The following is a 12,375-nucleotide window of genomic DNA, read 5'->3' as shown; positions in this document are numbered from 1 at the left end:
TATATATATATATATATATCACATTTTATTTATCCATTCATCTGTCGATGGACATCTTCATGCCCCAATTTTTAAACTAACAGCCATGTGGGATAAAAGGCCAGGTCCAGCTTATTCCAACTCAAGACTTTGATAATCTAAGTCTCCTCCTCTGGCCCCCTGAGCAATGTTGAGATAAGCAACCTGTCCCTCAGTGAGTCCTGCCATCAATAATGAAAACCACCTTCTTACTTGGGTATTAGAAGGACTTTTGTCATGGAACCTCAGAAGAAAAATGCAATGAATTGGCCAGTCACACTGCCCCCAAGCATAAGAACCTGCAGGAATTCTGGGTTGTGCAAACAGCTTTGCATAGAAAACTCCCAACAGAACGTAGACTCTGAGGCCAAGTCTATTCATGATAGTCTCTTGGGAACCCCTGCAAGTGCAGAGTCCGGTGTGACTATCGACCCGGAAATACACTGGTCACAGACAACAGTCCCTGATCTCCTGACTCTCCTGTTTTCCATTTCCATCTCCTGCTGCTGCTTAGCTTCCTCCCTGAGCCACTTCCTGTGACTCCCAGGACCTGCCTGCTTACTTTAAAGTCGCTTAGCCAGGTAAGCTTACTAGGCAGGACCCGTTTGGACTTTTCTCCAGTTTTCGACCTGGCTCCTATCATTTCATTTTCAAGTTGCATGTGCTACTTTAGCAGCATACATTCACAGCCATGATGGAGATACTCCCCCAGGCTTGCAAGGCTCTACAAATTTGCCAGGCTCCTACCTTCCTGCTGGGAGGCCAGTGATCTTAATATTGTCTTGAATAGGAGAGAAAGGATCCAAGAACTACTTCTGGTAGCCAGCTCCATGCCCCAGTGAATAGTGAAGTCTTCCTTCACTCTTCCAGAGCCTAATAAGGGGCAAGGACACTCCTTGGCAAGGGAGAAGAACTGTAGAAGAGAGGTCTTTGCCTGAACCTTTCTGCTTGGTTCTCTGAGGCTATAATTGCCTCATAGTTTGTTCTTTTCAGCTATCATAACTTACAAATATTTCCTTTAGGAGTTGAATTTTGGATACCTTTTACTAAAAAAAAAATAGTAACACCAAAACTAGGACTCTGAAGTAATTGTCATGGTGTCAAGTATTAGAAGGCAAGAAGAGTAACCTGGAATAAACTTCATTAAAGTTCAAATGCTGCCACTAACTTCTTATACAAAACTACTAAAATTCGTAGCATGGATATGAACAAAGCCAAGAAGATTTTATCTTTATGGTCATCTGACCTGAGTGGGAAAAGTTATTTTTTTATTGTACTTATTTTGGACCCCAAAATGGCTCTTTTACTTACCACTTGGAAGCGGGAGAAGAATATAAATTATCGTCATCAATAGGAGTTGTTAACACATGATGGTTTACAACATTTAAATACTTCTCAATGTGAATCTGTTACAGAAAAGTTAAAGTTTAGGCCATTATAGTGGACTTAAGATACTCAGCTAATTTACTTTATTTCATTAGGATAACGCTTTGAATTGTGTAATTAAGCCAAAAGACACAACATGCTATGCGTTTATTGCATGCCTAAACTATCATTGGGCATCTCGAGGCTAAATGACTTTAACTATCCCAAAAAGCATAATAAACAATTGAGGCTCAGAGCTTGAATGACCTGTAGCACTCTTCACAAATTAAACTATGCACAATAGTCAGTAAATCGCTTAGCCAGGTAAGCTTACTAGGCAGGATGGATATGGAGTAATGTCTTTCCTTTATAGGGATTTCAAGCATCCGGGGCAAGAATGTGGCCTTTTGGTAACAGATTATTTAAAATGGCCAACCCAAAGACTCCAGCTGGGTGCAGCCCTCTCACTGTCAGGTAATCTAGGACAATGGTGGGCCAGTTTGATGAGGCAACAAAACACGCGCCATCTCTCACAGCCTGAGGAGCTGGGCTGTGAAGCTGACAATGTGGGAGAGTGAAAGTCTGAGGCCAGAGCAGGGACAGTGACAGTTCGAGGTCTCGAAGATGGAGATGGTCCTTATTTGGACCCATGTGCTAATAGATCCTTGTATTTGAGAGAGAAAGAGCAGGGGGGAGGGGTAGAGAGAGAGGGAGAGAGAGAATCTCAAGCAGACTCCCCGCTGAGCACGGAGCCTGACATGGGGCTCGATCCCACGACCCTGAGATCAGGACCTGAGCTGAAATCAAGAGTCAGACGCTTAACCAACTGAGCCACCCAGGCGCCCCTAGATCCTTGTTTTATAAATAAATATTATCCTGGTCTAAAAATTATCTGCTCTTCAACCCATCTATAATGATGAAGTCCCTGTGTACTTTATTTCTCTCTTCCAAAATTGGTACATCTCTTTAGCTCTACCTACTGGATCACAATATCACAAAAATTACTAATCTAAAAATACTTAAGCTATTTAGGGAAAAATAAACTCTTATTCTTCAGCACCCCAGTGAATCTGATAGAAACTCTCTGCCAGTGTATTGCTTTGAATCATTTTTTTGTCAGGCATATTTTTGGACTAATGGTTATTTTAAAAATTCTTAATTCTTTTTATCAAGCCACACATTAGGGGTTGTCACTGCATAATCTTACATTCCCAACACCTTAAATTCTTTGTGCAATGTGACAGGATGCCAACCAATCAGTTAATAATCACGATTTTAATAAAAGGAACAGAATGAGAAAGCTGCTGACCAACCTAAGTCCATCTTTGTTATAGAATTACACAGGGTCCTGTGAGAACCATAGTCCTTTTCTTCTAGAGGAATCTTTGTCTCCTTCCAGCACTTTATTTAATATCTAAAGCTCTACTTACTCTTAACCCCATTTCAGTCCTTTTGATTGCAGTTTCAAGATTCTGAATGTTTAGAGCCTCTCCTTTTTCCTCAAGTAGGAAATTTGTTAATTTCTCCTTTAACTGATAAAGGTCTTCATGGACCTGTAGGTATAAAAAATATAAAATATTTAAAGAATACATACAGAGTTCACCTAAAACATTTATTTTAAAGATATGCAATTTGCTTGAATTGCTAGAGACAATCAAATAGATTTTATGATATTCACTGAAAAGGACTGTCTTCATGGTTCTAAGATATTCTTTATTAGAATGTTGCATTATTGTCTTTCAGATTTTAAAAAACTAAGCTTTCATACAATTTTGTATTTTTCCTTCCCCTCATTAGAAACAAGTCCAAGATAAAACTACAACTCAAATTGCTTCTGCTTCTCAGCTAGTAAAAAGTATGAGCTGATATGAAGTTTGCACCAAACTCGGATTTCTACTCACTGGTTAAGAGGTAAGAAATCAGAAAATGAGAGGTTTTAGTGAAAGCAGAGCCTTTCAGGGGTGCCTCAGTGGCTCCATCGGTTACGTGTCCAAATCGTGGTTTCAGCTCAGGTCGTGATCTCAGGGTCGTGAGATCGAGCCCCATGTTGGGCTCCATGCTTAGCATGGAGTCTGCTGAAATTTCTCTCTCTTCCCCTCTCTCTGCCCTGCCCTGTTCTCTCTCTCTCAGCAAGCAAGCAAGCAAGCAGAGCCTTTCAAAAGGGAATTGTAAATAGGTTGACAGAGCCCCTTGGTTTTCCATTCTGGCTGGATCTTCCCCACGTACTACTCTGAAGAAGCAGTTCTGTAGGCGTGTGGCCTTGATTCTGTTTCACATAGTCAGAAACGAAAATGATCGGTGAAGGAATAGCAACATATGTCATCACTTCAACATTTTCCTTCAATCTGTATTTTCCTTGGGAATGATGAACGCCTCTCCAATGTCCACCACCCTCAATAAATTGGGTGCTATGAGATTAGACACCACAAGATTCTTTGTATTCATATCAGAAACCAAACTTCAATAGATAAATACAGATGGCACCAATTATTGTATGGGTTGCTGCCACAAGGAAAACATTTTGTTATGCAAATTTATGAGCCCAACACCTGTTTCAGCAATAGTCACACCAATAACAATCTGCAGACTGGGTTGCTAAAGGCATTTTGAAACGGTTACCTTTTCTCTGTTAGTATAACTGGGCATATACATTGATCCAGCCTGTGTTATCGATTACTTTGGAAAATTCCCATGGAGCCAAGTATTCAAAAGATCAGAATTTGCATCTTTTCACTGATGGGCATCACAGTCTGGTAGACACATCTGGTCATTTGTACTCTGCACAAATTGTCACGGAAAGCCTTCAGGGCTCACAGATTGAAATCGGAACACACCTACTGTTTGCGTGTAGGCCCTAAGGATGAAGAGGTACTTCTTTCGATTATTTTGTCCAAGTTACTGCTGCAAGCTGATTTACCATCTATTGTCTAAAGGCATTTGCAAAGTACAGAGAGTCAGTTCAAGGACAAGCCCCACTTTCCAGACCCACATTTCCTGGTTCTTCCTTAGAAGGCACTACATTTCCTTCTTGTAGCTCTAGTATTTGTAGTATTTGTAACTTCACATATCATTCTGTAATTATGCCTGTCAACAGCTGGGGGGAGTGAAACTGTCCTGGATTATTTATCATGGAACCAAAGGGCTGCTTTCTTCATCTGCTCTGTGTGGGCAATTACACTTCTACTCAGAGTCATGAGATAATATGAAATCGGTCTAGCGCATAGTATGGGCCCAGTAAAAGGCAAATGGACATAATTCCTTGCTCTATCACTGGTCGCATGATGTCCATGCACACCATCATGTTTTTTCTGATTTCTTTACCACAAAAAAAAAAAAAAAAAAATTCTACCTCATAGAATTGTTGAGTAAAAATAAGGCAATGTGTGTGTGAAAATGAACGAAGGTAGGCTTTGGAACCAGGAAGATATGAACTAGAATCCTATTTCTTCCTTTACGGAGCTTGACACATTTACTTAGGTTTTGAGAGTCTTTGGTGCTTTTATCAAAGGGGGCTAAACAGCTACCTGTTGGAATAGTGGCAAGAATAAAATGAATTCAAGTACAGAAAGTGTTTCGTACAGGGCCAGCCACATAGGAGGACACTGAACAAATGTTAATTCTCTTCTTCTGAATTGTCAAGCCCAGTGAAACTCTTTGCACATAAGTGGCACTTAATAAATGTTCATTGATTTGAATTGCTCTCTTAATCTTCCTCAAGAGTTTATTTTCTTGCCAGATATTTTCTTCTCCCCTCTCAATAACCACCCATCTGTTTGTATAGTAATTACAATAGAGACGAGTATTGTAGGAAATGTGTCATCAGACTTGGGTAGGAGCAAAGATTAAGTTCTAAATCTCTGTTCTTTCTTCAAATAGATCCAGTCTACCATATTGAAATTTTACATGTCCCTCATCATCTCTGTGATTATCAAATGCATTGCTTTCCATATATTTCCTAGTTGGAGGAGGATTATTATTTTGACAGTTTGGAGACAGGGCTGCTTAATAAGAGGCCCTTGAAAGATTTAATGCAGTGAAGATTTGCTCTAGAATTTAGAAGTGTAGCCATGCAACCAGATTCCATGTTGTCAAAAGCAGTTCCATAATTGCATTTTATTCATCTCTGCTAAAGATAGAGTTTGGCTGACTCATTCTCAAAGTGTGAACTTTGCCTACTTGCCCCTTCATTTTATGTTGTATGCTCCTGGCAAACCAGACGGAGGAGTAGATAAGGAAGATAGCAATGATATCAAGCATTGATTAGTTCCAATATTTCCAAGGTTGGTGTTAACATAAAATGGTTGGATTTTGGAAATAGGATTTCCAATACTATTTAAAAAGCTAATTTCGATTGCAAGACTAGATTATCCTTGTTGCACAAACATTTGTTTAAGAGTTGGGTCAAGCAAGCATTTTAAAAGATGTATTAAAAAGATATCACATGATCATTATTAAAGTAGAAACACAAAGCTTGTAAGAGTTATTAATAAAAGAAGCACCGGAGTGCCTGGGTGGCTCAGTTGGTTAAGCGTCTGCCTTCAGCTCAGGTCATGATCCCAGAGTCCTGGGATCGAGCTCCACATCGGGCTTCCTGCTCCGCGGGAAGCCTGCTTCTCCCTCTCCTACTCCCCCTGCTTGTGTTCCCTCTCTTGCTGTGTCTCTCTCTGTCAAATAAATAAATAAAATCCCTAAAAAAGAAAGAAAAGAAAGCACTAAGGAAACCTCCCGGACTCATGACCCCACTTCTTCAAGACTGTTTGACAAACACGCCATAACTTGTTTCAGGAGCAACACACACAAGGTCTCTCCCCTTGGGCAAGTTACTTTAGTTCTTTGTACCTTAGTTTCTTCCTCTGTAAACTGGTGCTAAATATGATACCTGCCTAGCAGAGTTACCACAGAGTGTCTCACTGTCAATAAAGTTGGCTACTATTTCAATTACAATGATGATTATTATCACTATAGTTAGAACCCCACTGTTCTGATCAGTGGAGGAAAGATCCAGCTGAAACCATAAAAGGTCTGAATGATAGACTTAAAAGTGAAAGAAGTTAAGTATTTAACAAAAGGCCTCCTAGTAGAACTCTGTGTAGAGATAGTAATCACATGTCCTGAACCAAAAATGAGAACATGGGCTTTGGTACGTGATCAGACAGTGGAACAGAATATTCACAGAACTGTCCTGGGAAATCTAGACATACAAAGCACATGTTTTCATAATAAGTCACACAATGAGTTTATAATTAGAACACTGATTATTTGTATTTAAAGATTTTTTCTCAAGTATTTTAGATATTTTATCAAAATATTATCAATTTGTATCATCTATTGTTCTTTCTAAATAATAGTGCATGTTAGTCCAGCTCCCTTCAGTTTTGAATAGGATGAACATTATTGGAGACTGAATTAATGAGTAGATCATTATCCAGTCATCCAGGATTAATGGACCTAATCCTGTGCTAGGTAAAATGGGATATCCAAAAGATCCACTTTTAACAGGGAAACAAAGCATACCTTATTTGCCCTATAACATCACCCATAAAGTTTTAGTTAAGAATGGAGTAGGCCTGGTTTATATATATATATATATATATATATATATATATATATATATATATATATATATTTTATTTATTTATTTGACACAGAGAGAGAGAGATATCACAAGTGGGGGGGGTGCAGGGCAGAGGGAGAGGGAGAAGCAGCCTCCTGGCTGAGCAGGGAGCCTGATGCAGGGCTTGATCCCAGGACCCTGGGATTATGACCTGAGCCAAAGGCAGACACTTAACCGACTGAGCCACCCAGGCGCCCCAGGACTGAGCCTGGTTAAAAAAGATAGGCTAAAATTAATTTTTTCCTTTTCTTCCAGTAAAAAGTAGGTTACTCTTAAAAAGACAAGGAAATGAACAGAAAACTAAGTAATATTAAAAGATAAGAGACCAGATCTAATAACAACTCACATCTATTGAGTGTTACACATTATGTTACCCAATATTTTGACCCTTACAAGACTCCTAAGAGGGAGTTCATATTATCATCTTTATTTTTACTTGGGGGAATCTGAGGTTTAAAGTGGTTAAGTACCCTGTGCCAGGTAAGATAGCAGGTTAATTGGTGGAACTATTCGAATCCAGGCAGTCTGAATCCAGAGCCTTCATGTTTAACCATTAACCAGTATGTGCATAATATCTACAAATATACAAACATGTATTTATAAATCTACAAAGCTAAATGTTGGTGAAAATTCAGTGGAAAAGGCAGGATTTAAATATTGAGAGGAGCAAAAAGGGGCAAGGGAAGACTTTCTTTTTTATATCAGGTTGACAGACTGAAAGGGTTTGAGAAGATTGCTTGCATTTTCTACGTATACGGGTCTACCCACAATACTCATCTTTGATCTGTTTCTTTTCCATAATGTGAAATAATAATAGTCCTTATCAGATAGCTTTGTTGTAGGGGATTAAATGAATCAAAATATGCGCGGCACTTAGAACTATGCACAATACCCAGAAAATACTGTTAGCTTTGATTATTGGGATTTTTCTTGAAAATCATATTACAGTTTATATTTTACAGTACTATCTAAGGCAGATGTACTGCTTATCGGTAGCATGTTTGAAGGACATAAATCATCACCCCAGGCAGCAGTGGAATCCATGCTGTGTGCCGGAGAGTAGTGCTGTATGCTCATAAATACTCCGGACTTGGTGAGAAAGTAGGGAAAGTCTTCCTCATTTCCTTGTTATATATATTCTCCATGTTACCAGGGAGAATGTTCTACTGTATCTAGAGATCAGCATCAATAATCAGGTTGACACGTAGGCTTGCTTTCTCTACATGGCCCTCCAATTACTGTGTACAGAATAACCCTTTTTAGCATATGGGGGTGTTGATCAGCATGGATATGACTGTTCTTAGCTCTCCTGTTCCCTGTTATAACCCAATGACAACAGACACTGATACTGTAATGTTGTATCCTAGGTTGATCAAACAGCTAGCTTTGGATCCTACTCTGAAGTGAAAAGCCTTCCGGCTTTTCAGTCGATACCCTATTCTACACTATTCCAAACCACAAGGGGAGCAGCCCTGGGAAAAGAATTCTCTCAAGGGAAAGCATGAAATTAGGTGTGAGAATTCTCCCCAGATTCCAGTCTCTTTTTTAGAGATGTTCCAGGTCTGAAGAAATAGAGAGAACTAAGGAGTAACCTAATTGTTTCTGCAGTCAACACGAAGTATACTGTGGGGGAAAACTTGCTGTTTCTGGGTAGGAGTCTCCATTAGTGTTCCAATTATTTGGAGCCTATAAACATGGGCCCTGGATTTAGAGGGGGTATAAGTAGTAAAGAATCAACCTTTCCCAATGAGAGTTCTGACCTTTGCCCTTGGATATCAGGAGGTGATCTCTAGGGCCCTGGAGTGTCCTGCTTGATAGGTGTCTTTGCTTGGGAGCTTTGGTCACCAGACAGTCTAACAATGTAATTTATGCTGGGGGCCTTGAGCCACACCGTATCTGTTCCAACCTCTAGAGGAACTAGGGACTAAAGGCATTAGTGTGACCTCTGGGAATGGTCAGATATGAAAGGTCAGAACATGGGCAGTGTGTGATTGAGTCCCAGTAAAAGCTCTGGACATCGAAGTCTTAGGCGAGCTTCCCTAGTTGGCAATACTCCGTGTATATTGTTACACATCATGGCTGGGAAGGAGATAAAACCATCAATGACTCCATGGGGAGAGGATGACTGGAAGCTCCATCTGGATTCCTTTTGGATGCTGCCCTATGCATGCCTTTCCTTGGCTGGCTTTAATTTGTATCCTTTCGATGTTATAACACTAATTGTAAGCAGAGCACTTTGCTGAATTCTGTGTTGCTCTAGCAAATTAGCCAGTGTGAAGGTGGTCAGGGCCCCCAAATTTGTAGATAGCAGGCCTGGAGTGAAGTTGATTCTGGGGACTTCTGAACTTAGGCTGGAGTAGAAATGAGGCCAGTTTTATGGGGACTGGTCCCTCAGATTTTGCAGTTTGCTAAATTCATTAGGGTGCTAGTGACAGGATAACAGAACGTGAGGTAGGAAGATTTGGGTATTATTCATAGTGGGGAACTCTATGAAATTGGTGAGCTTAGGCATTTGTATTTTGGAAAAGATGCATTTAAGGGGCGCCTGCGTGGCTCAGTCGGTTAAGCGTCTGCCTTCGGCTCGGGTTATGATCCCAGGGTCCTAGAATTGAGTCCCAAATGGGGCTCCTTGCTCAGCGGGGATTCTGCTTCTCCCTCTGCCTGCTGCTCCCCTCCTGCTTGTTCTCCCTCTCTCTCTCTCAGACAAATAAATAAATAAAATCTTTAAAAAAAAAAAAAAAGATGCATTTAAAGAAGTCTCTCCTAGATGGGAGGTAAGAGACCAATCTCCTGGCAGGAAAATCCATTGCAGATCTGAGTGAGAGTCCGAATAGAGTGAATTTAGGCAAATTACTTCAAGCCTTAGATAAATGGAGCTAAATACAAGTTAAAAGTGATGATTTATGCAGAAATGTTTTAAAACTACCATATGTAAATGTGAAAGAACAAAATTTTTGTGGGAAAAATCTAAGTATAATGGTCACAAACTGAGTTATACTGAAGTTAAGACTTTTTTTTTTGAGTCATTTCCCTGAGTTTTTGGGGCACATTTCTATATTCAAAATTTTAACTTGATAGGCAATCCAAGTTATCTTTAATATATTTTCCTGTGTGTGTTCCCAAGCAAGGAACTTTTATTTAATTCATTTATTTATTTGAGATATAATCGACATATAACATTGTATTTCAGGTATACAACATAATTATTCAATATTTGTATAAACTGCAAAAATGAGCACAAGTTAACATCCATAACCATACATAGTTATAATTTTTTTATGATGAGAACTTTTAGGATGTATTCTCTTAGCAACTTTCCAATGTAACAGTACAGTATTACTAACTACAGTCACCGTGCTGTATATTACATCCCCCAAACTTAATTATTTGCAAGGTACTTTGAGATCCAAAAAATTTAGGTGCTTAAGAAAAGTGGTTTACATATTTCAACTTCTCCCCAGATTTCTTATCATTTCCCCAAAGTGTCTGACTTGTATTTCCCCCATATCACGGGTTCAAATTTTTCAGAACATAACATTTTAAAATGGTGCCTCAGTGTAAGATGGATTTTCGGAAATTAAGGTTCTGGGGTGAGGTGTATGGTTTTGGAGTTTTACCAGAGGCAGAACGGTCGAGCTTCTGGGGCGCAACCTCCAGGGTAAGGCACGGGGGGCGTGTTAGGTTCGTGGCCGAGGTCTGGGTGGGCATATTTGGGAGTTCTCGGAGGGGCAGTGCCCTCCTCACGCTGGTGGCAGTCTGGGGGCGGCGCTCCTAAAAGGTGGGCGCGAGTGGATCGGCGCTGCTGGGCCTCGCTCGGAAGTGTCTTAGCTGGGCAGGGCCCGGAACGGCCCGTTTCCCACCTGGATTAGGATGGTTCCGATGGGGTCGTAGTTTTCAGTCTCCTGTGCCATGGCTAGGGCCGGGGAGGGCTACCTCCCGGAGGAGGAGCGGTCTCCAGGCGCCGAAGCCAGGGGCGGAGAGCGCTCGTCCCCATGGCAACCCCACGCGCAGCCCGGCCTATTCTACGTTGGGGGCGGAGAGGGGGTGTGGGAGGAGTCAGGGTAGCCGGTTCCTCCCGTCAACGCGCCCTTCCTTGCGCGTCTCCCCCGCGCGCCGGCGGCCGTGGTGCAGCCCAAGGCGGAAGCGGCTCTGGGACGGAACTGGCTCGCGGGCGCAGCTATGGCTGCGGGCGTCCCCTGTGCGCTTGTCACCAGCTGTTCTTCCACCTTCTCCGGAGACCGGCTGGTCCAGCGTGAGTAGCGGGGCTCCTGGGCCGACGTCCAAAACACCCGAATCTGGGCGGGCGGTGGCCTCAGAACCGCGGTTTCCCTCTCGGCCTTTGTCGCCGCTACGGGCCCTGGGCTTTTCCTCTGTTGGGCGGGGGCCACAGGCTCCTTGGGTGCCGCTCAGACCCGGTCCGGGTGTCCAGGCCCCGCAGCTGTCTTCCCCCTAGCTCTCACACTCATTGCTTGTCTGCCCTCCCGGCGCGCTGTTGCTTTTCTTCCAGCTTTTTCTGCAAAGTAGGACTCATCCCTGCCCCGCCCAGCTCATGGGTTGTTGCGAGCTCCTTGGGGATGAACCCAAAGGCGCTCTGGACATTGTACCGAGTTACCCGGGTGTAAGGTGCAGAAAGCTTGTTGCGGTCCCTGCTCCTGAGGTGGAGACTCGGTTTCCTTTTGGCTCTCCCTTGATATACATGAGTTAGCCCTGTCCCCTCCACTCCAGTTCTCTGCCTTGCTTTCCTCCTGAGGCGTAGGCTCTCGGGCAACATTAGCTTTTGGGTGTTTCTGGGCCCAGTCTCTTGGCCTCTGGACCTTCATGGTGGCTGTCAAACTATAACTCTTAAAAGAAACCTTAGGCAAGACCAGTATAGTAGACAGAGCATGGGACTGGGTCCTAGGCTCAACTCTTTCGGTAAAGGATTCTGTGAAGTTGATTGTAACCCAAGACACCTGTTTTAAATGCATGGCATTGAGTCAGAGCAGTGACTCTCAGCTGTGTGATAGTAAGCACACTTAACCTCCACCCTTCAGTTTTCTTATCTGTGAGATGGTGATGATTTTCACAGGATTGTTGTGCTTAACCCAGAGGCTGGCATAGAGTCAACATTCGATAAATCGTAGTCATTATTATTAAAGCATATTCTCTCTCTAACCCCCAGTTTCCTGGTCCTAAAAATGGGGCATATGAGCCTATCTCAGGATTATTTGAGGGACAGGTGACATTTTGAAAACACTTTGTAAACTGTAAAGCATCACACAGCTATATATATTTTTTCTGTACCTGTCAAATGACAGAATTAGGACATCCCTCCAACACAAATATTCTATAAACTTAGTTATCATTTGTGAGCACTTAAAAAGTTCTTTGCCAGGGTA

The 12,375-nt window shown here is 41.9% G+C and overlaps 2 protein-coding genes across 3 annotated transcripts in view; one reads left to right on the top strand and one right to left on the bottom strand.

Moving 5' to 3' along the window:
* The window catches only part of LOC145723621 (IQ domain-containing protein H-like), a 28,263-nt gene extending 17,189 nt beyond the window's left edge, over positions 1-11,074 (bottom strand). The window contains exons 1-3 of the mRNA XM_081831875.1: positions 10,858-11,074; positions 2,814-2,936; positions 1,330-1,424 (exon numbers count right to left, since the gene is read on the bottom strand). Coding sequence (XP_081688001.1) covers positions 1,330-1,424; positions 2,814-2,936; positions 10,858-10,908 — 269 coding nt within the window. The 5' untranslated portion in view covers positions 10,909-11,074. The remainder of the gene's footprint in view (positions 1-1,329; positions 1,425-2,813; positions 2,937-10,857) is intronic.
* Positions 11,075-11,094: 20 nt separating this feature from the next.
* AAGAB (alpha and gamma adaptin binding protein) overlaps positions 11,095-12,375 on the top strand; it is a 53,936-nt gene continuing 52,655 nt past the window's right edge. For both annotated transcript variants that reach the window (XM_031024096.2, XM_006729633.3), the window contains exon 1: positions 11,095-11,249. In XM_031024096.2, the coding sequence (XP_030879956.1) occupies positions 11,177-11,249 (73 nt within the window). In that variant the 5' untranslated portion in view covers positions 11,095-11,176. The remainder of the gene's footprint in view (positions 11,250-12,375) is intronic.

This window comes from Leptonychotes weddellii, chromosome 9 (genome assembly GCF_054177405.1).
Source record: "Leptonychotes weddellii isolate Sample4059 chromosome 9, ASM5417740v2, whole genome shotgun sequence".
NCBI classification, from domain to species: Eukaryota; Metazoa; Chordata; class Mammalia; order Carnivora; family Phocidae; genus Leptonychotes; species Leptonychotes weddellii.
The sequence above is the reverse complement of the archived record's forward strand: the minus strand, read 5'-3'. Positions and strand labels throughout refer to the sequence as shown.